General features: G+C 39.3%; 1 protein-coding gene across 2 annotated transcripts in view; it reads right to left on the reverse strand.

Moving 5' to 3' along the window:
* Positions 1 to 229: 229 nt before the first annotated feature.
* Positions 230 to 27,098, reverse strand: part of Txnrd1 (thioredoxin reductase 1) — a 46,753-nt gene continuing 19,884 nt past the window's right edge. For both annotated transcript variants that reach the window (XM_048356878.1, XM_048356885.1), the window contains exons 5-14: positions 24,714 to 24,856; positions 23,686 to 23,801; positions 19,576 to 19,801; positions 16,954 to 17,046; positions 16,141 to 16,217; positions 14,840 to 14,996; positions 11,552 to 11,659; positions 9,950 to 10,045; positions 8,207 to 8,341; positions 230 to 2,060 (exon numbers count right to left, since the gene is read on the reverse strand). In XM_048356878.1, coding sequence (XP_048212835.1) covers positions 1,998 to 2,060; positions 8,207 to 8,341; positions 9,950 to 10,045; positions 11,552 to 11,659; positions 14,840 to 14,996; positions 16,141 to 16,217; positions 16,954 to 17,046; positions 19,576 to 19,801; positions 23,686 to 23,801; positions 24,714 to 24,856 — 1,214 coding nt within the window. In that variant the 3' untranslated portion in view covers positions 230 to 1,997. The remainder of the gene's footprint in view (positions 2,061 to 8,206; positions 8,342 to 9,949; positions 10,046 to 11,551; positions 11,660 to 14,839; positions 14,997 to 16,140; positions 16,218 to 16,953; positions 17,047 to 19,575; positions 19,802 to 23,685; positions 23,802 to 24,713; positions 24,857 to 27,098) is intronic.

Raw genomic sequence — 27,098 nt, forward strand, 5'->3', positions numbered from 1 at the left:
GTCTCCTCCCAGAGTAGAGATAGGTCAAGTTAGAACAAGCTGGGAAGTGGAACCTGAAGGCCATTGGCACCCAAGTGCAATCCTCAGCAGGTCCCACCCTAGCTAACAGTGACAACACCAAGACATCCTAAACGGCTGCGTCTTTACCCCAAACTGGGACCACCTGACCTGCCTTCCAAAAGCCCCAGACTATCAGGGAGTAAGAAGGTACACATGGGTTATGAGTGCCTTTAAATGTTTCACATTGCTTTATTATTTTAGAAAATTTGTAACAAAAATACATGGAACTGAAATATGAGTTACAGTACAGTGAGCAATTAAGAATCTAAACAAGTCTATGAAGTCTAACCCTTCTTGTGGGGGCAGAACATTCCATTTTGCTAAGAGAGAATCACAACATGATTAGGCACGATTACCTCATATTGCCCTATTGTTCTAACTTCAGAGACTGACAGACTTGAGGAGAGGGGATAAAAAAAATAAATAAAACTCAACACAAGTCCATCCATCAGTTCCCCTCTCCTCCTCCCATATCTTCATCTGCAGAAGGGGCAAGCCCTGAGGCAGAGCCTGTGAGGCAGCTTCCGGTTCTGCTGACTGGTAGACATGTGGGTTCCCTGAGGCGGCTCAGAAATACACGGAAACAACCACTTGGTGCAGCAGCAGAGGTGCACCGCAAGAGGGAGGTTGTGAAAAGGAGCTATGAGAACCACCAGCAGGAAACCTGATGTCCACAGCATGTGTTTGCAACTTTACGGCTGGAATAACCACAGCCAACACATTTATACACAAGTACCTAACTGACGAGGAGTTAACTCCTCTTAGTCAAAATACGAGGTGGAATCCATACACACTTGTGCCAAATTTCCATCATCTCCAACAGAAAAAGTCAAAACCACTCGGTTTTAAATGAAAATCCTTCACATCCACCTGTGTTCAAAAATAATAATTTATGGTATTAACATCCTTAAGGTAATTACCACAAAATATTTAAGTCATTAAGTATGGAAAGACCTACTTTCTGATGAATGTAGCTCTTAGCAAGGGATAGAAAGATACACACCACAACACAAAATAAAGTCACGGTATTTTGTGATTTTAGCTTAAAGCTAAATCCACCAAACAAAAACAAAAAGGTTTAAGCAAATTAAGTGTTTTCCATTGCAAATGATTTCTCAGCTCACTTAACTCAGTGCACAACACATTACATCGAGTGAGACAGTTGCTGTTTTTACCTCGGGCTGTGCATCTGCCTCCAAGAAGCCTGATGGTAGGAATGCTGACACTAGGAGCCTGCAAGGGCAGACTGCTCTGAGTGGGCTGACTGAGTGCCACTTCCCCTCCCTTCCTCAATGGGCTTTGGTAAATAACAACCAGTGACGTTGCACGTGGGGGTGAATTCGCTGAGTCATTCACAGTTTTACCTGTCTGGACATAACTTAATAAAGGGGACAATGTGAACCAGTCAGAAAAATGGAAGCATAGACTGTAGTCATCCAGGGTTCTCCTTCACAAACCTACTCAACCAAACACTATTTGGACATTGTAGTCATGACTAGCTTTATGACAAAAATTGACTGCTATTACCTTTCATCTCTAGAATCATTAACCTCCTGGAGAAAAGAGAAACATATAGTGAACATTCACTAGCTTGAGAATGAGAGTAAGAAAACCCATGTTGAAAGTCCATGCTGAACTGATTAGACAGTTGTTCCGTCACTGCCCACCACTTGGGCTTGAGGCTGGTGACTTCATGGACGCATCCCTCTGATGCACTGCCGAGAGTCAGCGCGAGTCCATTATGGTAACCCCAGTGTGATGCTGCCTGCCTTCCACTGACCACCTCCTGCCCAGGGACCCCAGGTCTCAGGGGCCAACACACACAGCATCCTGCACAGGTGCCAAGAGCCTTCTTGAAGACTTCACCTTGGAGGTGGGCAAGAATACAAGTCAGTGGTTCACAGTCTTGGCAAGAGCATCTACACTGGGGCTTAACCTCAGCAGCCAGTCTGGAGGATGTTTCCCCCGGAGCGTTTGGTCACCGACAACGTTGTGAATATCTGCGAGGAAGAGAAAAGAGACATGACCTTGTTAGACTTCTGAGCAAAAAAATGAATTTGGTGACCACTTTTAAATGAAAATAGGGTAACATGACCAAGGATAAGTCTTTGGATGTTACAGGCCAGGTGAACGGAAGAAACTTAGGTTCTAGTTAACCAAGAATGCTGGTTGCATGGGATAAACCAAACCAAAGTTGCCTGGCAGCTCTAAGAGAAATCCATGGTACAATAGTAGGATCGAGAAGGTACAAAGTATCCTGTTTCAGATGCCATGTGCTCAACCAGTTTAGGGGCTTTATGAACAAACTTAAAAGAGCCCACAATGTGCCTCCCTCCTCTACGTCCACACATCATCATTTTTGTGCTTTTCTTTTTCTTGGTCTTGGGGCTTGAACTCTGGGCCTGGGTACTGTCCCTGAACTCTTTTGCTCAAGGCTAGCACTATACCACTTCAAGCCACAGTGCTACTTCTGGTTTTCCAGTGGTTAACTGGAGGTAAGAGCCTCACAAACTCTTCTGCCCGACTGGTTTTGAACTGTGTGATCCTTAGATCTCAGCCTCCTGAGTACAATTACAAGCACGAGCGATTGGTGCCCGACTAGGATTTTTTTTTTAATTTAATGCTTCTACATCTGAAGCAGATTTTTCATTTTTAAGCCTAAAAGAATAACAAAGCAGTTCTCCCTGTTAAGCAAATGGGTGGGGTCAAGGAGAGAAGGGTAGAATAATGAAGAGAGGAAATGCAGAATGCAGTAAAGAATTCAATTAATATCCTACAAAAACTAAAAAGTTGAAGGAGAAGGTAGGTTGGGAGGGATGGAAAGCATTTTGAAGGGGGTGATACAGATTCAAGACACACTGAATTCATAAACTGCTTTGTTGAATGGCAACCCCTTTATACAACTACTTAAAGAGAATTAAAAACGAAAGACAAAGAAAATACCTGTCAACCCAGAATTCTATTCTATAGTAAGATCCCTCCACAAAGAAGGCCAGATAAAGAATTTTAGGCAAATCAAATCCCAGGGCCTTTGTTTCTCCCTAGCAGATATACACAGTCAAACAAGCTGAGGGAGGGAGAATGTGTGCTCAAGTCTTTTCCAACAAGGGGCAGCAGCCCACCCCCTGGCCTGCCCTTCAACCCACATTGCACCCTTCAGATGACCCTCCTCTCCCTCCTTTCTTCTCAACTCCAACAAAATCTGTTCTCCCACCCCTAGTCCTCCAGGCCAGGCCTGGAATCCCTCCCTGGGACAGATATCCTGGCTTCCTATCTCCTGCCCAGCACACCTTGCTCTTAGCCTCTCCCTTTCCCAGGTTTCCCAGGTGCTCAAACTTCATTCTTCCTCCAGTAGTTCTCCCTCAACCACAACCTGTCCAGTCTGGCACTCTGGTGCTTCGGCTCTGTTTTCACTCCTCCTTTCTAGGCTTCTGGCTGCCTCCACACTCCTCAGCTTGGGGACCTTTGTGTTTCGTAGGGCTCCTCTGCAGCCCTTCAGGGTGGTCTCACCTAACCTGTTCCCAGTCCTTTCCTTTTTGTGTTCATCTATCTAGTCCCTCTCTCCACCCTTACTAGGTCTTCAAGACTCAATCATGAGGCTCCCACCTGAATGACCTTACTAACATTAGTGACATTGATAAAAACCATAGCCAGACTGAACATCTCAGGGTGGGCATTAATTTCCACACATGAAACATAAAGCCACATCGAAATCCTAGCTGTTACACTGACACATTACGCAGGCTCCACCTGTCCTGCCCAGGCACTCCTTCCCAGGTGGAGGCCAGGGCTTATCTGCATCCTCTTGGCACATCTGAACAAATTGTTTGACCAACTCACCCCCCTGATTGAGTCCTAAGTAAACCTGGTCTCTTAATGTATTTATTTATTTATGCATGCATGCATGCATGCCAGTCCTGGGGCTTGAACTCAGGGCCTGAGCACTGTCCCTGGCTTCTTTTTGCTCAAGGCTAGCACTCTGCCACTGAGCCACAGCGCCACTTCTGGCCATTTTCTATATATGTGGTGCTGGGGAATTGAACCCAGGGCTTCATGTATACAAGGCAAGCGCTCTTGCCACTAGGCCACATTCTCAGCCCCTGGTCTCTTAATTTTAATACAAAGAGAAAAAAGTGCTAAATATCAAGGCCATTTTGACTTACATGAGTCAAACCAACTGAAATAAAAAATACTTTTGAATAAAAGGGAAAATACTACTATGTAAAGAAAGAACAATACCGAGAACAGCCTTTGGACTGTTTAGTTTTAAAGCAGAGACAAAGCCTGTTTTTTCTATACACTCTCAACAAGGTAACAAGATGCCTAAGCAGTATCTTAGAATTATAAACTATGAATTACAAATTATAAACTTAGAATTATAAATTATGAATCCAGAAGAAAATATGGACAATCTATATTCCAAATATAATAATTATAAAGCATTCATCCTCATTAACAAAGACACATACAGAACCTTGAAACAACCCTTTTAGATTAAAACTACACTCATGCTAAATTTTGCAGTGTTACCTTAGCATTCTTAAATTCATTACTAATGACCTAGTAAACTAGTATCACTCTTGAAAAAATACAATTCCTTTGTTTAAAAAACTGTGTGACTATGGGTGAAGACAGAAAGACAATATGTGATAATGAAAATAGCTGTGTGAGGACTATGGTATTATATATAACTTAAAGTATCATCAAACATGCTTTCTTTTATATTTTCTTCTCCCATTATAGTAGGAGGGAACATAGTTAAACAAATTCCAGATGCACGGACTTTGCAAGCTTAAGCTCTATTTTTCAGGGAACTGATTCAGAAATAGATGAGGGCTTTTGTTTTTTCTATGCTAATGAAATGTTTATATTAAGAAAAGGAAGCCAAGCTGTCATTGTTGATTAGTCTAAATGAGAAGATGAACAGGATTCATAGTTCTACCAAGATTTCACTCATACACAACTATTTTATAATTTTCACAAAAGCTCCTTTTATAACTTTCATAAAACCATCTTTTGGGGTTTAAGATAACCCAAGCAACCAGGCGCTGGTGGCTCACATCTGTAATCCTAGCTACACAGGAGGCTGAGATCTTGAGGATCATAGTTCGAAGCCAGTCTGGGCAGGAAAATCCATGAGACTCTTATCTCTAATTAACTACAAAAAGCTGGAAATGGAACTGTGGTTCAAGTGATAGAGTGCTAGCCTTCAGCACAGAAACTCAGGAACAGAGTCCAGGCTCAGAGTTCAAGTACCAGGACTGGCAAAAAAAGAGAAAAAAAGAAAGGAAAGGAAGAAAAAAGAAAAAGAAAACCCAGGCAGCAGGTATAGGCACTCACAGAGGCCAAGTACTGACAATATTCTCCTCCTCCTCTCTGCCAGACACATAGGCTCTCCCTTCAGAAGAGAATCCTGTTAACTGTTACAAGAAACCAAAACTAGTTTTTACACTAGTAAAATTCATTTTAAAACATTTTATTTATTTATTTATTTTGCCAGTCGTGGGTCTTGGACTCAGGGCCTGAGCACTGTCCCTGGCTTCTTTCTGCCCAGGGATAGCACTTGAGCCACAGTGCCACTTCTGGCCGTTTTCTATAAATGTGGTGCTGGGGAATGGAACCCAGGGCTTCATGTATGGGAGGCAAGCACTCTTGCCAGTAGGCCATATTCCCAGTCCCTTTTTTATTTATTTTTAAGTAGTTGTATAAAAGGATTTTAATTCAACATGTCAATTTATATTCAAAAGAATCTTTTCAAATGTTCTCTCCTCTTGAGCTATTGTCTTTCTCCTGTAAGAGTAGACTTGATTAGTTGAAATTACTCCTCGCAGTACAATGTAATCAGTGCCCTATTCAGTGACTGCAGCCTTCAAATCCAGAATAAAATGCCACCAGTTGTCTCACCCCGAATAAAGCTTGGCATTGCTGCCAAATACCCAAGGAGTTAGAACCTGCTACCTTATCATAGAAGAGATTCCCAAAAACTAACCTAACAACCGAAATTGCTCAAGAAGTGTGAAAAATGTTTCATATGATTAGGAGTTTCATGAAATCCTTTGGTTTTTTAAAATTTTGGTTTCTAAATAAGTAGAATTCATAGCCAGGGATAAGGAACGAAAACCAAACCCTCCAGAGCAAAAAAAAAAAAAAATATATATATATATATATATATATATATATATGTATATACATTCCTTCCCCTTCATTACCAAACACTACAATGAGTTCTTATTCACTTGCATTGTCTATAAAGTACTCCAGAAAAATACAAGTGACACTTTCAGCGACTGATAACATATAAAAGATCAGAGCTCTCTTAGCGGCCTGAGATAGAGCATTTTCAGTCAACTCTGTATGTTGGGTATGGGTATTATGTCCATCTTATTTAATTTGGAAACACTGAGAGACTGACTAGATCTGGCTGAGATGCATTTGCTGAATGAGAAGATAACTCAGGTCTGTCAACTAATATCTAAATTTTCACTTTTTCTCACTGTGGTAGGTTGGATTGTGGTCCCTCTAAAATATATCATCAAGTCCTAATCCCCAGACCTATGAATACAAATCTACTTGGAAACAACTTTGCAGATATAATGAAGTTAAAATGAGATTGGATTTGAGTAGTCCTTAATCCAATGTCTGGTGTCCTTATAAGAAGGAAAGCTGAATACTGACCATAGAAGGAAATACAGCCACACAAAGATGGAAGGAGGCAGACTGACTGGAAGGAGGCACCTACAAGCACAGGAATACCACAGATCCAGTGGCCAGAAGCTAGAAGAGGTAAGGAAGGAACCTGGTTCTTGCCTCAAATTTTTGGAGGGAACAAGGTCCTACTTACATTTCAGATTTCTAGCCTTCTGGACTATGAGAAAATGCATTTCTGTTGTTTCAAGCAACTTATTTCTGGTGCTTCATTTAGCAGTAGCCCTACAAAACAACTCACTCAAAAATGCAGTTAATTGGCTCCGCTACACTGATACCCTTAAGGCATTACACTGAATAAAACATATACCACACATTCTTTAGAGGATTCACTTAGATTCTTAGGGGTGTTTTCCTCTATTTTTTTGAAGTTTTTCTTTTACAAAAATAACAGATTTCTACAAAGTATGCCCCAATCATTCTCCAACATGCCTCCTTAGAGAAATACACGAATATTTTACATTTCCAACCAAATCAGATGGAAACCATAGCTGGAAACCATTCCTAATCAAGGGAAGGAAAGGCAAGAAGCAGCTAGAATATTTTCCATATCCTCTTAAAGCTGGATTTTCATGTATGCAGTTGTGCACATGCATCCAGGAACAGAACGTAACCAGTTACCAAACGAAATCAGCCAGCTGCCAAATGAAGTCTGGTTTGAATGGGCACATACATGCATGCACACACGCACATGTTTGCACAAACTGGAAAACACTGGCTACAGCAGACAGACAAAAGCTGTGATTATAAACTCCACACTTGAGCCACCGCATCTCACACAAACCCATTGCTGGACAAGTACGCATTCTGAGTAGCCAGCATCACAATGCTCAACCCCTGTATGATCAGATACTGGAGAAACAGTGATACCCAGAGGCCTACATCGATCAACTTCCAGCTCCACTGTCATTTGCTTGTTTCTTTTTTAAAGCATCACTTTCCAACCTCATTCTTTTCTAGAACAGAAGTTTTAAAAGGCAAATATCATTTAAGCTCAAAATAGCTCTGGTGTCATGAAAATAGGAGATAAGGGAAATAAAAGATTTAAGGGACAGCTCTATAAACCACTCTTGAAATCTTTACCTTTTTGTAGCATGATTTGTATCAGGAACAGTAAATATTTGAACAAGGAAAGCCTCCTTTTTTTTTTTGGCCAGTCCTGGGGCTTGGACTCAGGGCCTGAGCACTGTCCCTGGCTTCTTTTTGCTCAAGGCTAGCACTCTGCCACTTGAGCCACAGTGCCCCTTCTGGCCATTTTCTGTATATGTGGTGCTCGGGAATTGAACCCAGGGCCTCATGTATACAAGGCAAGCACTCTTGCCACTAGGCCATATCCCCAGCCCAGGAAAGCCCATTTTTAGGGATAAGCCTTCTCAATGACACGGGGGGACATGGAAGTTGTTTCTGCAAAGCAGAGCAGCAGAGCTGGTAGATGACTCACCTCTGCACAGACAGGGTGGATTCCAATTGTGCTGTCCAGCTGTGCTTTAGTCAGCCCACACTTGAGTGCAGCTGCGAAGCCCTGGGTCACTTCTCCAGCATTTGGACCCAGAATATGAAAGCCCACAACACGTTCCTACAACATGAAGTAAAATAATATACATAAAATTTTTTCTTCCCCTTTCATCCCATCTCTGCAGCCTAGATTATTTCCGCAGATTTTAGTCTATAGTTCAGCTGGCAGATTTGTAGAGTATTCTTGTGTGTGATCTCCTCATAATAGAGCAGGCAACTTGAGATGGAGCTGTAGAACCTGCACAAAGTGTAGCAGCTTCCTGGAAACAATGAGAAAAGAACCTCTGCTGCCCAAGTTCTGTGATATAGTCTAGATAACCAATGTAGGATACATGTAAAGGTGAATTGCTATAAAACACTTAAAATATACTACATTTACATGTTACAATGTGGGAAAAAATTCCAAAAAAAAAATCCAAATACTTGGTTGCTAGGTTCTATTTACTGAGGATGATGCTCTGAATTAAGCCACAAAACACTATGTAGTGTTTATGAATAAATCCATAACAAAAACTAAGACCAGAGAGATGCTGCACCTTCAAGAGTGAATGAACATAAAAAACCACACCAGTGGGAGTAGCAGTCATTCATATGGAATCTACATTGCTTCACAGCCTGGAACAGAAATTGAGTTCTGCTATCTAACAGCATATTCCAATATGATCATATAACATACGCTGTTATTGCTTAATAAACAGTACATTCCAATGGCTCAAAGATACTACAGTAAATCTAAGAAGATATTACTGATGCAATAAGTGCTCAGCACACAGAAAGAAGCATGATAAACTGTGTCTGTGATTATTTATCTCATGAGACAAAAGCTTTGTAGTAAGCATTGCAAAATGTTAAAGGTCACTGAATCTGAATAATTGATACCTTCCCTTATCTTTATAAATATTTTATGTAAAAAAAAAGAATAGCTGAGAAGAATAAAAGCTAGCAGACAAATACTGTGTTATTTTAAAACTAAGGACATTCAGCACCTTGAAGTCAAGTAAATAACTCAAAATTAATGGCAAACGTCCCAAGGATAGTCAGAGCTTCTAGAAGCATGCTTCTGCATTAAACAAAAAACAGCAATGACAAGTATAGAACATCTCAATTACTTCCTCTATGAAACTAACTCAAAATTCTATGCCCTCAGCTATTTTATAAAAGACATGTCTCTTGGTAGAGAATGTTACTTGAGATTTTATACAAGCAATGCCTTTCAAACAAGCTCAAATACACTTCTTACTGTGTGGCAGCAATCACAAGGTTCAAAAACCCCTGATTTCTTCAATCCCTGCTGTAGATATGGAAACAAACCTGCAAGGTGAAGGAGTTTGCCCACATAAAATCTCAAATCAGAGATGAACTAAGAAAGAGCCCTTCCCACTAACAGGTTTCTCTCTAGTGACAGTTCTAAGGATCAAACTTGAAACATTCCTGTTCTTTTCTGCTTTACATTATTTCCTATCAGTCAACAACTTCTCTGATCATTTGAACACAGAAGGTTCAAGGTCTTCATTCTTGTGTTCTGAAGCTGGCTTGCCCTCCAATGGTGTTCACACAGTGGGGAAGACCAACATAGAAGGACAAAAGGAATACTCCAAGTACCTATGTATCATGTTCAAAGTTGAGCCAGTAGCAATTGATAAAAGAATAAATATGAAATGATACTTACATTGTCTTTAAGATTGCAGATTACTTTTGCATAACACTTGTTGTTATCTCTTGATGGGAGTGTCCATTCCAATGGCCAAAAGAAGCTATGGTAAACCTAAGAGGACAAAAGTGCAATTTACACTTCTTAACTTCACTAGCTTATCAAACACTAGGTATGGTAAATAACAGTAGATATTCTTTAATGATCAGACTTTCATTAAGCAATATAGTGCATGAAATAAACACAATCTATAAAAAAGTAAATAACTTAAAACTCCTCATTGTCAGGTATGTTTCTATAAGGGTACCTTTCAACTACATCTCATCAAGAGAAAAGCTGAACAACAAAAAGAATACACAAATGAAAGAAGCCATATAATTACTGTCCTGTTTAAAAAAAAGACACAAAAACTTCAATACCATCTTGTTCCTTAAAACACCTTTGTTCAATGAACTATTAAAAAAGTAAGGGGAAATTCAACTTACTCTCAAATGGTTTAGGAAAAAAACAATACAGGTAAGGACTAGTAGGAGGGGGTATGTGGGGATTAGTGGGAGGAGGTTGTCCTGACAGTAAAATTAAAGGAGTAAAGGAGGATGAATACTGTCAAAATAATTATTTGCAACTTTGAACACAAAATAAGGAAACCTGTTGAAGATGCTATTTGGAGGAGGGGAGACAAGAGGGCATGTGACAGTGGAGGTGAAACTGATCAGAACATTGTAAATATCTGTGGAGAAGTAACCATAAAATCCCTCCTGTATAAGCCACTTTAAAAAGACATAAACAAGGTAGGTGCCAGTGGCTCATACCTATAATCGTAGCTACTCAGGAGGCTGATATTTGAGGATCATAGTTCAAAGCCAGCCCAGACAAAAAAGTCCATGAGACTCATATCTTCAATTAACCACCAAAAAACGGGAAGTGGTGCTGTAGCTCAAAGTAGTAGAGCACTAGCCTTGAGTGAAAAAGCTCAGGGATAGCACTTAGGCCCAGAGTTTAAGCCCCACAACCAACAAAAAAAATAAATAAATAAATTTAAAAATACATGGAGAAAGGAAATATGCAAAACAAATGGGTGAATCTAAATGATAGTAGCAAAGAAGTGCTGAGTGTTATTTGTGAAGTTTTCTTGTATATGCCAGTAACTAAGGCCTGGGTGCTGTCCCTAAGCTTTTTTGCTCAAGGCTAGAGCTCTACCACTTGAGTCACAGCTCCACTTCTGGCTTGCTTTTTTTTTTGGGGGGGGGGGCGTGATTAATTGAAAAATCACTGGCACATAGCTATTTTTCAATTTTTCTGTATACATTAAAAGTCTGGAGGAATCCTAGCTACTCAGCAGGTTGAGATCTGAGGACTACAGTTCAAAAGCCAGCCCAGGAAGTAAAGCCCCTGTGACTCTTATCTCCATTTTATCAAAAAGTCAAAAGAGGAGCCGTGGCTCAAGTGGTGGAGTGCTAGTCTTAAGCAAACAAACTGGAGGACAGTGCCCAGACCCTAAGTTCTAAAACCCCAGGACTGGTGCACACAAGCACATGGACATGAAGACACACCCCAAAACCTGTAGGGGAAAAAAAGTAATAACGTAATATAGAAGAAGAGAAGAAAAAGAGAACTTACTTCAATATTTTCTTCCCCAAATTTCTCTATAGCTTTCTCTTCAGAAAGCCCACAAGACCCATATTCCAAAGGAGTAAAAACAGTTGTTGGAACATTTTCATAGTCACACTGTTTAAAAATAAAATAAAAAAATTATTAGGCAAAATGGTAACTTACCAAAAAAAAAACAGTTGTGCTTCAAATTATTCAAGACATTTAGAAATTCCTAGCAAAAGGAAGGAAAGTTCTAATCCCACACATTAATTTATTCACTGAGAATCATTAGCCTATGTGAAAAGTAGAGATTCAAAGATTCATCTGATTTGTCTGTTCATCTACCAACTACTGCTATAAACAATGATCATGCTTTTTTGTCTTACGACGGGAGCCCAAAACAATTCAAGCATACTGACAATCTCAATTACCAGTGAGAAAAACAGAGAACTTTGGAAGCTCGACTAGGTAATATTATTAAGAGTCCCAAAAAGCATCTTACATCACTGGCTCAATAATCCAGAGATTTTGGTGGTAGTGGTGGTGTTAGCTGTAGGGCTTGAACTGTCCCTGAGCTCAAGGCTAGCACTCAACCAGTTGAGCCACAACACCACTTTTGGTTTTTTGCTGGTTAATTGGAGATAAGAATCTCATTGACTTTCCAGCTAGGGCTGGCCTTTGAACAGTGATCCTCAGATCTCAGCCTCCTGAGAAGCTAGGATTATAGGCGTGAGCCACCGGCACCCAGCTCAGAGATTATTTTAAAAATTAAGTCTTTAAGGCAAAATCATAGTTCAACAAAATACAGTGTAGGGAACAGATGCTTGAAATGGGCTGGGAGGGGGGTCAAGTGGGGGGGTAGACAAAGAGAAGGGGGAGAATGCAGTCAAAACTTCAACGTATATCCTACAAAATTAAGAAAAGTGAGGGAAGGATGGGTTGGGAGGAATGGGTAAGAATGCTGAAAGGCGACACTGATCAAGATACGCTGTATTCATAAACTATTATGTTGAATGGCAACTCCTTTGTGCAACTACTTCAAAATAATAAAAATATTTTTTAAAGAATTCCTTAAAAGATCTCTTTTTTAAACTATCTCTTAAACCAAGTGCTGGTGGCTCATGCCTATAATCTTAGCTACTCAAAAGACTTAGATCTGAGTATCATAGTTCAAAGCCAGCCAAAGCACACACTTCTGTGACTCTCTTATCTCTATTTAACCAGAAAGTTGGAAGTACAGCTGTATCTCAGGTATAAAGTGACAACTTTGGGTAGAACAAGCTAAAGGAAAGTGACTCAGGCCCTGAGTTCAAGCCTCGGTACTGGCACACGCACACACACAAATCTCTTAAAAATCTATTAAGGTTTTTATGTTACTGAAATTATATTACACCAAAAACAATTTAATATATTGACAAAGCTCCACATATTTATGGCTTTTTGCTTAATATCATCAACAGTGGCAATATGGGAGAGGCTTTAAAAAAAAAATCCCAATACTTGGGCAGCGGTTCTCCAATGCATACTCTCAATGGACTACGATGCAGCCATTCAAAGGGTAGTGAAAACCACAGAAGCAAAAAGAATTAATGCTCATGACAGAAATTTGTGAAGCATATTTTACATGTAGGTGACAAAGGATGCTTGACTCAGTGGGATTTATACACTAGGTGAAGCATGTACACAGGTTTCTCTTTTCTCCAATTTCAGGAAACCCCTAAACTTCAGTGTAAATTGTGGGGAAAAAATATCTAATGTCAATGCCAAAGTGCATCACTGTCATTTGGTAAAACCCTAGGAGCTACATCTGTACCTGGCAATTGAGCCTAAGTAAAATCCTGCATTTAAGAAGAAATTGAATCATCAGTCTCTAAAATAGTAGGGTAGAGTGACCTACTCTAGAAATGATATAATTCTTTTTCTCTAAGAAGAATACTGCTTAGAGTTCTCTAACTCAAAAGTAAAGGCAAACATCCAAAATAACGTATCACCAACCAGATTTGCCTTCCTGCTTTGAATTAGAAAACCAGAAAAAGGTGAAGAGACATTTTTTTAAACACTGGACAACAGGTGGCACAGGTCTGTGACCCCTTAAGAAGAAGGGGAACAAAACAAAAGTAACCATTCCTGGCTCTGGCTCACTGTCCAGAGGAGGTACAAGGAGTAAAGCTCCAACAAAGCTCTGAAGTCTTCATTTAGGCAGCCAGAGATCACAAATCAGGGAGTTCTTGGATTTGCAGAGGTCTTCTGAGATTATAGATGACACATGGGAGGAATGCCCAAAAGGCAACGAAAAGAAATACTGATTTTTCCCTTAGAATTCTGTGCTATATAGTGTGAATAACTGATGTAGGTTCAATCTCCTGCATGATCCCCCCCATAGTTATTGCTAGTACAGAGAAAACCTTCTATTTCAGGAAACCATAAACTCTATATTGAATAACAAACTAAAAGTATTTCAAACTCTATTTCTAAATGTACTTTCTTGACACTCAGTAACTACCACAATGAATACAAGATATACTCAAGGAAGTAGTTTTATTAGTTTTATTCCAAACAGAAATATGAACATGGCTGCACATTTAGCTACTCTGGTACTCAAAGCCCTTTACTTCTAATCTGTTCTTTTTAAATTATGAGATTTTATTATGACACAATCCAAAATAACTTCCAGTTACTACCATCATTCTGTGAGGTTTATATTATTGTAACCAACTGAACAAAACCCACAACCATGTATGCCTGAGGAAAATGTGTAGTAACTAAGTACCTTTTGTGTTCCTAGAACCCTTTCAAGAACTACTAGGGTGTATTTATTCTTTTGCAGCCTCCCTATCCTATGCGACATAATGAAGAATTTTGATTTCTTACAGGGACTTAAAAAAACTTTCAAACATTCAAATTCTAAGACAAAAGACATTTCTTAGAAAGGACAGGGAAATAATGGCCAAACAAGCTTAAGGCACCTTTACCTAAATTATACCTAAGCCTTTAATAGTGCATACAGGGTCCAAGAAAGCTTTAGAAAATTGTACTTACAGTGGTAGTAATTAAACCTACTACCCACACATGGAAGGTAACAAGCTAGTTTTATTCTTAGTGTGACTCCAATGGCCATTTTCATGTAAAATTACAAAAGTTATGTAACAGACCTAACAATGCACTGTTTAGGATATAGCTGAGAGACTAAATCAAAATGTCATTACCAAAATAACCAAATTATCCAAGACATGGAAAACTTCCCAGCTGTGCCCCCTAGGGGGAACTAGAAGATTACTGAAGAGTAACTCAGCAGCTGACAGCCACAGCACTCACCTTCACAGTAGAGCCAGCATAAAGCCTGTGAGCCAGCAATCTGCCTGCCTGGATAGCCACTGGGGTGAGCTCCAGCTTTCCCTCCAGTATGTCACCGATGGCATAGATGTAAGGCACGTTAGTCTGCTCTTCATCTGTGACTGGAATTTTTCCCGTCCTGCAAATTCAGTCAGTTAAAACTCCTCAATTATCTCTATAAATCAAACAGAATTAAATTCTCTTCCTCCCATAAATGCCCCAAACTGACTCCAGCTCAGCACAATATTCAAAAATACTAAACACAAGGGCTGGGGATATGGCCTAGTGGCAAGAGTGCTTGCCTCATATACATGAAGCCCTGAGTTCAATTCCCCAGCACCACATATACAGAAAACGGCCAGAAGTGACGCTGTGGCTCAAGTGGTAGAGTGCTAGCCTTGGGCAAAAAGAAGCCAGGGACAGTGCTCAGGCCCTGAGTCCAAGCCCCAGGACTGGCAAAAAAAAAAAAAAAATACTAAACACAAAACAAAATACCTCAGAGGAAGCAACATGTTTAGTGACAACCTGGCCTCTTACATTATGCTAGTTAAGAGTAAAAATTCTAAGTTGTAACAGTCACCAGAACAAAACCAGGAAACACAAATGTGAGTGCCACTTTAAGATTTCTAAGCCTAAAAAAAGAGAATACTGGGCTGGAATGTGGCTTAGTAGTAGAGTGCCTGCCCAGCAGGCATAAAGCCCTGGGTTCCATTCCTCAGTACCACATAAACATAAAAAGCCAGAAGTGGCGCTGTGGCTCAAGTGGTAAGACGGCTAGCCTTGAGCAAAAGTAAGCCAGGGGCAGTGCTCAGGCCCAGAGTTCAAGCCCCAGGACTGGCAAAAGAGAGAAGGGTGTGTGTGTGTGGGAGAGAGAGAGACAGAGAGAGATATAACACACTGACAGATGCCAGTGGCTCACACCTATAAGCCTAGCCACTAGTCCATAATCTGTACACTCAGGAGGCTGAGATCTGAGGATGGTGGTTTGGAGCCTCCTTGTACAAGAAAGTCTGTAAGAGTCTTATCTCCAATTAATCACCAAAAAGCTGAAAGTAGAGCTATGGCTCAAGTAGTAGAATGCTAGCCTTGAGCAAAAAACAAAACACAAAAGTTCAAGGACAGCGCCCAGGCCCTGAGTTTAAGCCCCAAACCTGCACCTCCTTCCTCCCCCTCCTCCTCCCCACCCCACCACACCCATGCAAAAAAAAAAAAAAAAAAAAAAAAACTACCAATGATCAATGCTGTATCTAGAACAGTACAAAATATGACAATATTTTTCTTACTTTTCATTTATCTTCACGCCCACAGTTTCTAAGCCAATATTTCTTGTACAAGAGTCTCTTCCTATTGCCAACAGCACCTAAAAGATTAATATACTATTGGTTATTAACAAAAACTATTACATGGAATTACTTAAAATTTTTATTATTAATCTAAGTTCATCTTCCATATCTGAGAAAAAATATTTAATTAAGAAAAGTATTAGATCCAGTGGCTAATGCCTGTGATCGAGCTACTTGAGAAACAGTTAGAAAGATTGTAGTACAGGCAAAAAGTTAGCAAAACCTCCTATTACTCAATAAGCCAGGTACAGTGGTTCACACCTATGATACTAGCCATCTGGTGGATTTAAGTAGGAGGATCCTGGTCTGAGGCCATGCCAGGCAAAACTGGCATTATACAACAGGAATCCTTTCCCATTTCTTATTAAAAGGAAGAAAATAAATGTTTAAATAAACCTAGACAAGCTTGCCAACAAAGACCTCAGAATCTGTCAATGAATTAACTTGCCTTATAAATGGCAGGGGAGGAGATGAAAGGGAAGAAGATGGGTCAGAAATGTTACAGCTTACTCAAAATTTCTACTGCCTTTTAATGGCCATTCTTATAGCCAAACTACAGTTTAAGTTACAGTAGAGAAAATATGAAACCATTTGGTGCCTTGGCAAATTGTAATATCAGAATAATTCAGGTGTTTTCAAATGGGCGTGGTACCCAGGCAACATAGAAATAGCAGTCATTCCTAGTATATGATAGATAAGTATAAGCATGTCATCTGTTTTCTGATGAGATACTGACCTCAGCCTATCCCTTACCGTATTATATTCTCCTTCAATGGTCTCTTCACTGTTGGTGGACTTAGCTGTTACCCGGAGTCGTCCTGGTGTCCCTGCTTCAATTTGTTCTATCTGTAAAGAGATAAAGTTTTGCTCTGAGATAAAGACAATTATCAAGGAGGATAACTGCACTTTCCCCTTCTATATGGTTAACCTAAAGTTGAAACATTAAATGTGTCTAAAACATATGCCGGGCACCACTAGTTCATACCTGCAATCCTAGCTACTCTGGAGGCAGAAATCTGTGAGACTCATTCCCTTCCTTTTCTTTTGAATTTTTTGTTGGCCAAGGACTTTAACTCAGGGCCTGGGCACTGTCTCTGAGCTCTTATGCCCAAGGCTAGTGCTCTACCACTTTGAGCTACCACTTAGTTTTCTGGTGGTTAATTGGAAATAAGAGTTTCACAGCCTTTCCTGCACAGGCTAGCTTTGAATTGCAATCCTCAGATCTCAGCCTCTTAAGTTGCTAGATTATAGGTGTGAGCCACTGGCACCCAGATCTATGACCCTCTTATGTCCAATTAACTACCATACTAGCCTGAGTAAAAAATAAGAACAAAATTTTAAAAATCAAAAATAAAATCAAAAAGCTCAGGAACAGCATCCAGGCCTAGAGTTCAAGCCCCAGGACTGGCACAAAAAAAAAAAAAAAAAGAAGCTCTGGCATTAACGCTCTTTCATTGCCCATCTCCCTCACTTTTAAACATCATTAGAATGTTAAATAATTCTAAATCTTTCCCATGGAGACTCTGCTGCCTGAATTCAGATTCCTTTTCTTACAGCAGATGTCCACAATTCATTAACCAAGGAAAGATACTGAAAGAGGTCTATAACAGCTAGAAAGACCTACAACTCATAGTGGGCAAGAAGCTGTGTTTATCATAAGCAGAGATTCAACAATTGTTAAGTGAATAAAAAGGAATGAGCCAGTGCTGATATCTGTGCTATCGCAGGAGACAGGACACACCAGCCTACTACACTCAAGACACCCACAGTAACCTACAGCCCAGTAGCATCTTAGAAACCCTACTACCTAGAAGCACTGTCAAGTTTGTAATTAATCTCTGGCTCTGAATAACAGCCAAATCACAGGGTTTTATAAAATATTGCCTGAGAAAAATCACTAAGATCATGGACAATTTCTATTCTTCCTTTAAAATATAACTTTAAGTACTGTCAAAGGTCATTTTTTACATCAATAGAGAGCAAACCCATTTCTTTCCTGAATTCCCTTTTCTTATGTAAGATAAACCTCTTGAATACACTGAAAGTCTTTCCTGTATAAGCAAAATAGTCTAGCTTTGGATAAATGTCCACAATTTAGGACATTTGTTTCAAGATAAAGGGCTTCATCCAGTTCCTACCCTTATTTACTTCTGTGCTTTAGTCAGGTCTTTTCTGTATCCAGAGCAATTTTCTACTCCATGGAGTCTTCCTACACACAATTATGTTCTCCAACCAAAAATGCTTTCTCTTCCACCCCCTCACTCATATCTGCACAGAGGGCCCTTTTACTATGTCAGCTGACAGAACAACATAAACTCTACACCAGTTAACAGAAATCAGACACAATGAGTACTCTAGTCTACCAGTTTTTCAAGGACCTACATTATGCATTATATTAAAATATTACATAGTATATTATATGTTATTTTTCTGTCAGTATTTAAATATAGTTATCTCCTAACTCACACCATAATGTACACATAGCACCTTCACTTCTAGTCCCTAAAAATAGCTATAATTACCCAAGTGCTAGTAAGTCCTAGGAAATCTGAAATTTGATTCTCACAATAGTATGAGATGGATTCGCTGTAGACGTAAGCAGTTGCTAATGTAATCCTCACAAGAACTCCTGAGATGGGGCTCTCATCCTCCTTACTTCACTGGGACTTCAAGGTTAAATAAGTCTTAAAATCACATGGTAAGAAATTTAGCAGGACAGTACCTGATTCCAGCTTATTATGAGCCCAAAGCTCACTTCTATCAGTAAGAGACTCATGGTCATACAAAGCACTCAGAGGAAAAAGAAATAACTAAATTTCTAAACTTCAATAAGCAGTCCCACCTTTACCTGCAGTAGAGGAAACTTTCTGAGACATACTAAGTAATAAATTTTGTCAATCTTATGTGGTATGTTTTCAGATTCAGATTGTTACTATATATATTTCAGACCCTTTGAAATGAAAATTAAATAAGCAAAAAAGAGAGCCTATATAATAAAATGTGGCAATTGTTTCTAGGAAGTCCAAGTGGGGAGCATCTGCTGACTATAACACATTCCCAGGGAAAGCGTCTCATGGGAGGAAAAATAAATCAGCCATCCTAAAGTCTTATTAATCTCTAGTACATATTAGGAAACAAAAATGGCAGACCTAAGACAAATAAATGGTAACGAACCAAAAGAAGAGCACTACTAATTTAGGAATAAGAGCAAAGCTATTTAGGCAGCAGGCAAGTATAAGTTCATGTTGAGAGCTAAGGAATCATAGCATTCCTGAGAGTTTGTACTGTTCAAAGGATACCCTTATAACCAACCTCAACTCTCTTTTTTTCCCTTTTATAGTTTAAAATCAACAACCCCTACATAATCCTACTTACTTTAGTTGGTACAAACTGTCTTATAAACTTGATACCATGTTCTTCCATGTGTTCACCAATTTTGTTGGCCATATCTTGGTCAAATCCTCTCAGAAGAATGGACCGTACCATAACAGTAACATCTAAACCAATACCAGCAAGGAATCCAGCACATTCCAAAGCAACATAGGATGCTCCAACCACCAAGGTCTTGCCCGGGCAGTAGGGTAAGGAGAAAAGATCATCACTGAAAAAAATTTAAAGGAGGAAATGTTTATATAAGGAATAATGACTGCAGTAATTTTTTTTAACTTTTGTAAGAAATTTGTAATAATATAAACATTTAATTAGCTGCAAACACAATATACAAAAGTTTTCTTAAGGTTGAAGGCATATCACTCACTTTCTTATCACTTAGTAGCTTTGAAAATAGCTCATGCTGCCACAGACCAAGTACAGAAAACCTGATAACTTCTGATACTAGTTGAATCTAGACACACAATATCATTCTGAACTAGTTGGAATATAGTATACATTTGCACACCTAAATCACACTCCCACCCGCATCCTATGACTCAACTTCTTCTCAAGGTGGAAAACTTCTCACCTAGAACAATCATTATTAGAAGTAGATAGAATGGATGGAAAATATTTTCAAAATCTTATTTTTGTAATATTAAAATTTTTTTAAAGTACCAAATACAAAAAGGGAGCCAGCTATGACCTTAATGTTTACGGCCCTGTCCTTGCCAAAATTTCTATGCTGAAATCCTAGTCCCTAAGTGTAGTACTGAGAGGTGATTAGGTCGTAAAAGTGTGCTTTCATGGATAAGATTAGTGCCATATAAAAAAGACCACAAATATTAGCCAACAGAATCCAAACAAATAAACAAACAAAAAACTTCATACATTATGACCAAGTAAGTAGGCATCATCCCACAGAAGCAAGACTGGTTTAACATACACAAATCAATAAATGTAATTCACCATGTCAACAGAGCCAAAGACAAGAACCACATGACCATATCAAAGATGCAGAAAAAGCCCTCAACAAAAATACAACATCTATTCATGTTAAAAGCTTTGGAGAAGCTAGGAATAGAAGGAACATTCCTTGAAACAATAAAGGCTATATAAGACAGACAAACAGCCAACATCATACTGATTGGGGAAAAACTAAAATCATTTCCCCTAAAATTAGGAACAAGGCAACGATAGCCACTTTTTCTTCTTCAATATAGTTATGCAATTCCTAGGCAGAGTACTAAGGCAAGAAATGGATGTAAAAGGGATTCACACAGGGAAAGAAGAAATCAAACTATTCCTATTTGCAGGGGCTGGGGATATGGCCTAGTGGCAAGAGCGCTTGCCTTGTATACTTGAAGCCCTGGGTTCGATTCCCCAGCACCACATATACAGAAAATGGCCAGAAGTGGCGCTGTGACTCAAGTGGCAGAGTGCTAGCCTTGAGCAAAAAGAAGCCAGGGACAGTGCTCAGGCCCTGAGTCCAAGGCCCAGGATTGGCAAAAAAAAAAAAAAACTATTCCTATTTGCAGATGATATGATCTTATACATAAATGACCCCCCCAAAAAAACTCTATCCCCAAACTCCTAGATTTGATGAACCACTTTGGCAAAGTAGGATAAAAAATTAACCCACAAAAATCAGTAGCCTTTCTATGTGCCAACAATGTACAAGCAGAAAGGGAACTCATGAAAACAACTCCAAATAAAATACCTAGGAATTAACCTAACCAAAGACACAAAAGATCTTTATAGAGAAAACTATTAAAATGTGAAGAAAGAAATCAAAGCAGAGAACAGGAAATGGAAAAAACCTCCAGTATTCATGGGTAGGTAGAATCCGTATTGTGAAAATGGCCATACTGCCAAAACTGATATACAAATTCAGTGCAATCCCTATCAAAATCCCAACAACATTTTAACTGAGATAGTGACAATAATCCAAAAATTCATATGGAACAACGTAAGATCTGGGGCTGGGGATATGGCCTAGTAGCAAGAGTGCTTGCCTCGTATACATGAGGCCCTGGGTTCAATTCCCCAGCACCACATATACAGAAAACGGCCAGAAGTGGCGCTGTGGCTCAAGTGGCAGAGTGCTAGCCTTGAGCAAAAAGAAGCCAGGGACAGTGCTCAGGCCCTTAGTCCAAGCCCCAGGACTGGCCAAAAAAAAAAACAAAACAAAAAAAAACACGTAAGATCTGGATTAGCCAAAGCAATTTCTAGACCAAAGAAAAGCAATGCTGGTGATACAATACCATACCTCAAACTCTACTACAGAGCTATAGTAACAAAAACAGCTCAGTATTGGCACAAAAATAGACCCAAAGATCAATGGTATAGATTAGAAGACCCACAAATAAAACCATAAACTTTATTTAATAAGGAATCCAAAGACATACAGCAGAAAAAAAAACAAACCTCAATAATTGGTGTCGGAAAAACTGAGCATCCATATGCTGAAATCTAGAAGTGAATCCGTTTTTCACCTTGCAGTAATATAAATTCAAAGTGGATCAAAGACCTCAACATCATACCTGAAACTATGAAACTACTGCAAGACAGAGTAGGAGAAACATTAGAACTTATAGGCAGAAATTTCTTGACAAGAGTCCCAGGGGCACAACAGACAGAAGACTTGACAAGTGGGACAAAATAAAAAATCAAAGCGTTTCTGCACAGCTAAAGACATAGTTACTAAACTATAAAGACAGCCCAACAAACTAGGAAAAGATCTTTATGAGCAACCTATCAGATGAAGGCCTAATATCCAATATATCCAACAAGTTCAACAAACTAATCCCTCCCAAACCTAATAAACCAATCACTAAATGGGCAAGGGAGCTAAGAAGAGACTTCTTAGAAGAGGAGGTATGAATGGCCAAGAAAGACACAAGGAAATGCACATCCATCCCTGGCCATAACGGAAATGCAAATCAAAAATAACTGAGATTCCATCTTACCCCAGTAAGATTTTGGCCAACATTATGAGTTTGAACAACAACAAATGGTGGGGATGTTGGGAAAAACAAACCCTACTGCACTGTTGGTGGGAATGTAAACTAGTACAACCACTCTCCTTATGACACAGCCATACCACTCCTGGGCATCTATCCTGAACATGATGATAGAGGAAATGTACTCATTACCTGACTCATGTAATTGTAATCCCTCTTTGCATCACCTCTATGATAACAATAAAGTAAATTTTTTTAAAAGACCACAGAAAGTGCCTTCACTTCCTCCACCACTTGAGAACACAGCAATAGTGACCTAACTAGAAAATTGGCCCTCAGCAGACTCCAAATCTGCCAGTGCCTTCATCTTGCTTGACCTTGCCCACTTCCAGAACAGAAGAAATCAATTTCTCTTATTTATATTCCATCTAGTTTAAGATATTTTCTTACCACAGCCCAAGTACACTAAGACGGCAATGACAACAGCTGCTATCAGAGTTGCTCCTCGATTAAGCAAAGGATAAAGTCATACTATCAAAAGAGGGAGCCCTATGGAAGAACAATGAGCAACTCAGAAACTCAGGGGCAAAAGGTATCTGTTGAGAGTATTTACACTTTCAAACTCTTAAACACCAGCAATATTATCACTGATAAGCAAAAACAAATCACACGGCAAAACCTCCTTGCCTGGCCTATGGACTTTGGAAGGTCCCTCTACAGAAGACTATAATTACTGAACAGTGAAAAGGGGACCCAAAAGCCTCATAAGTCTAATGGACTGACATCCCCTAATCCTTTGCAATCACCAAAGAGCAATATGAGCATAAAGAAAAGCTAAGCACATGTACCACACTCATCTGGTTTTTATATACTTACATACACACACGTATCAATAGAATAAATTTCAAAAAGAAATATAAACATATATTTACATACAAAATGTTTGGATTAATTTAAATTGCCATAGTAGAGCACTAATGTTTGTAGTTTGGGATTTTTTTAATGTTCTTTTGTTTTCTTTTTTCTTTTTCTTCCAATGGTCAAATGGCTATAAATTTTCTGAAGTCCAAGAAATAAACTAAGAAGGGTTTAAAGAAAAAAGCAGAAGGCGAAGTCCACTCTAAGATTTCCTCTTCCTATTTCTCCTCACCTGCTGATGCAGTAATCTTTATCTCCAGGGATGCCCAGGTAGCGTGGCCTTTCACCAGTTGCAATGAGAAATCGCTCTGCTGTATATATTTTTTCTTTGCCTTTATTATTTGTTGCCTACAAAAGAACCAATGTCATTTCTGATAATGTAAATAATCCCCTAGAATGTAAACTTCATAGTTAGCAAAGGGTTTTCACCAGTATCTCAGGTGCCTGTGGCTCATGTCTACAATCCCATATACTCTACTTGAGGAGGCCGAGATCTAAGGACTCAAGTTCAAAGCCAGCCCAGGCAGGAAGGTCTGGGGCTCATCGCCAATTAACCAGTAAAAAGCCAAAAGTCGAGCTCTGGTTCAACTGGTAGAGCACTAACTAGCCTTGAGCAATAAAACTCAGGAACAGCATTCAGGAAGAGTTCAAAGCCCCAAAAGGTACAAGGACAACAAAAATTTGATAACTCAAACTGGGAGCTGATGGCTTATGCTTACAAAACTCAGGAGGCTGAGACCAGAAAAGTGAGGTTCAGAGCCAGCCTGGACAAACAAATCCTTGATATTTGAGTTGAATCTCAAATGCAGGCAATCTGGTCCAGCGTGTTCACCTCACTCCAGAGGCCACATAAGAAGATGTGACAGCAAAACCATCAAACTGGCCAGGGGCGAGTAACTCATGCCTATAATCCTAGCCACTCAGGAGGCTGAAATATGAGGATTGTGGTTCAAAGCCATCTTAGGCAGGAAAGTCTATGAGACTCTTGTCTCTGATTAATCACCAGAAAATGGCAAGTAGAGTTAGGGCTCAAAGTGGTAGAGAGCTAGCTTTGAATGCAAAAGCTCAGGGACAGTGCCCAGGCCCTGAGTTCAAGCCCACAACCAACAACAAAAAAAGAAGAAGAAAAAAATAAGACAAACACATAAAACTGAACAGGCTGGGTCATGGTGGCCTTAAGATTTCATTATGATACTTTACAATATTTTTCCCCTACAATTACTTGTTTAAGTCTACACAGGATGTAGCTGTTACAATTACCTTGATCCTGTGGGGACCAACGAACTTCCCATAAGCATTCTCATAGGTGACTTTTTTCTCCCGAAGAGCTACTCGGTAGCCCCAGTTCAGAGAACCAATGTGATTCTGTACAGCTTCCGTCATCTTTTCCCAGTCATGTTGAACTATGTGAGACAGTAAGACAAAACATTTAGCTCTTCAACTGGTAAATTTCTTAGTAACTAATCATGTGGAATGAGAAGCACTGCAGGGAGCTTGGACCAGCCTGTCTTGCTAGCCTCTGCCTACCACCACCTACAAAAAGAATGGACAAGAACGCATATACCTCACCCCACCTGCCAGTGATCCAACTACACCAATCATCAATGTTTTACTAATCTGTACTCACACATCTATTTTTTTAACCAGTACAGTATTTTAAGTAAACCCAAGATATATATCATTGGTTAGTGACTTAGGGATGCCCCTGTCATTTAATGCTAAGTAGTATTCCATTACCACTAGGAGCTGTCAAAGTACCAGTAACATCACCACCATTGAGAAATAATGAGCTACATCATGGGAGGAATCACTCCTAAAACTTTGGAGTTCTAAAATTACTAAATATAGCACTAGAGTTCTAGTCTGCTAATCCTTTAGGAGATACTATACTCTAAAATATGACATGATTAGAATCACATAATAGCATCAATTATTTCAGTGACAAAAATTCAAATTCAAGGATTATGTCTTCTTCTTCGGCTCAATTTTATTTTCCATACTCCCCAAACCTTCTTCCCTACTGAGTTTTGAAGTCCTTCAACCTGTAATGAGTAAACAGCTACTATCACCTCCATTGTCTACTGTGATTATACTCAGACAGGCGGACTTTAAAAGTCTTGAGAAATTCAAGGAGTTTCTATGAATTTCAATGTATAAACCTAAATTATGCTAAGTAGTAGCTCTTTACTACCTTAGTCATTGTACCTTTATTAGTCCTGAATTATAGAGGTTGGAAATAAATTTAAAATGTCATAGCTACTTTTAATGTTATATGACATCTACAGACATACTATCTTGCTGGAAAAGATCTTCAATTTAGTAAGCTGTATGTCACCACCAATCTGCGTGATTTATTAAAATTATACTTAGCAGAGCAGAAAAAGCTAAATGCAAAGCTTGAAGTTCAAGCCCTGATACCAGTACAAAAACAAAAAACCAGGTCCATTGAGGGGATGAGTAGGGTTAAGAGAGATGAGAAAGAACAATGGAATGATGGAAAGGATGACACTTATTATGTTGAAATGAAACTAACATGTAAAATTGAAATTCCTTTGCACAAATACTTGAAAGAAATATAGATCTATGAATACATAAATATCTATATATAGATATAGAGAGATATATCTATCTTTATAGATATATTTTTGGATAGAAGATTTTCCCTCAAATACTTCTCACACTACAAATCTCAAAATTATAAATCAAGGCTGGAGTATCACTATTCAAGGATTAGAGCTATTACATCAGTAATCATATGAAACTAACTTCTACGACTTTCCAAGCCATTGATTCTACTTTCAACTTACCCAGGGATTCTAGAACGCCTAAATATTTTTAATCCAACATGGTCTAATCACACTCCTCTTTGACAAATAATGTGCCCCATCTCGTCATGAAACCAACTTCTTTACAGAGATAAAAAACAACAGCGTCCCAAGAAAGCAAATGTTATCTGTACACTTCTCATGCTATGAACTCTTCATGTGTGATTCATACCACCTGAGGATTCATTTGAAAGAATTCTGATTTCCCATCATATTCCACACGTATATAATAGGCACCTGTACTAATCTCAGCACCTGGGAGGCTAAGGAAGAAGATTACAAGTGTGAGACCAGCCTGGGCTATACAGTGAGGCTCTCAAAACAACTCTCAAAACAGACTAATTGAAATAATGTTATCCATAAAAAAATGTAATCAAGCCAGTGGCTTATCACACTTATAATCTGCTCACAATCCTAGCTATTTGAGAGACTAAAATCAGAAGGATCACAGCTCAGGGCCAGCCTGAACAAAAAAAGTTTATATGACTATTTACTTCTTGCTTCAAAGCTGGGTGCAGTAACATCCACCTGTCATCTCAAGCTACTTGGGAAACTAAGGGAAGATAGCAGTTCCAGGCCAGCTAGCATAAGCAAGTTTGGGAGATTCCACTACAGTGGAAGAAAGCTGGGTAGGAAGGTGGAACATACCTGTCAACCTAGCTATGGTGGAAAGCTCAAAATGGGTAGATCATATATTCGGCATAAATTGGGCAGGGAAGAAAAAATAATCAGTGCAAAAAAAAAAGGGCCTAAAGGCATGCCTCATCAGTACAGTATCTGCCTAACAAGTATATGGTCCTAAATTCAGACTACCATATTG

Source organism: Perognathus longimembris, chromosome 1, assembly GCF_023159225.1.
Source record: "Perognathus longimembris pacificus isolate PPM17 chromosome 1, ASM2315922v1, whole genome shotgun sequence".
Lineage (NCBI taxonomy): Eukaryota > Metazoa > Chordata > Mammalia > Rodentia > Heteromyidae > Perognathus > Perognathus longimembris.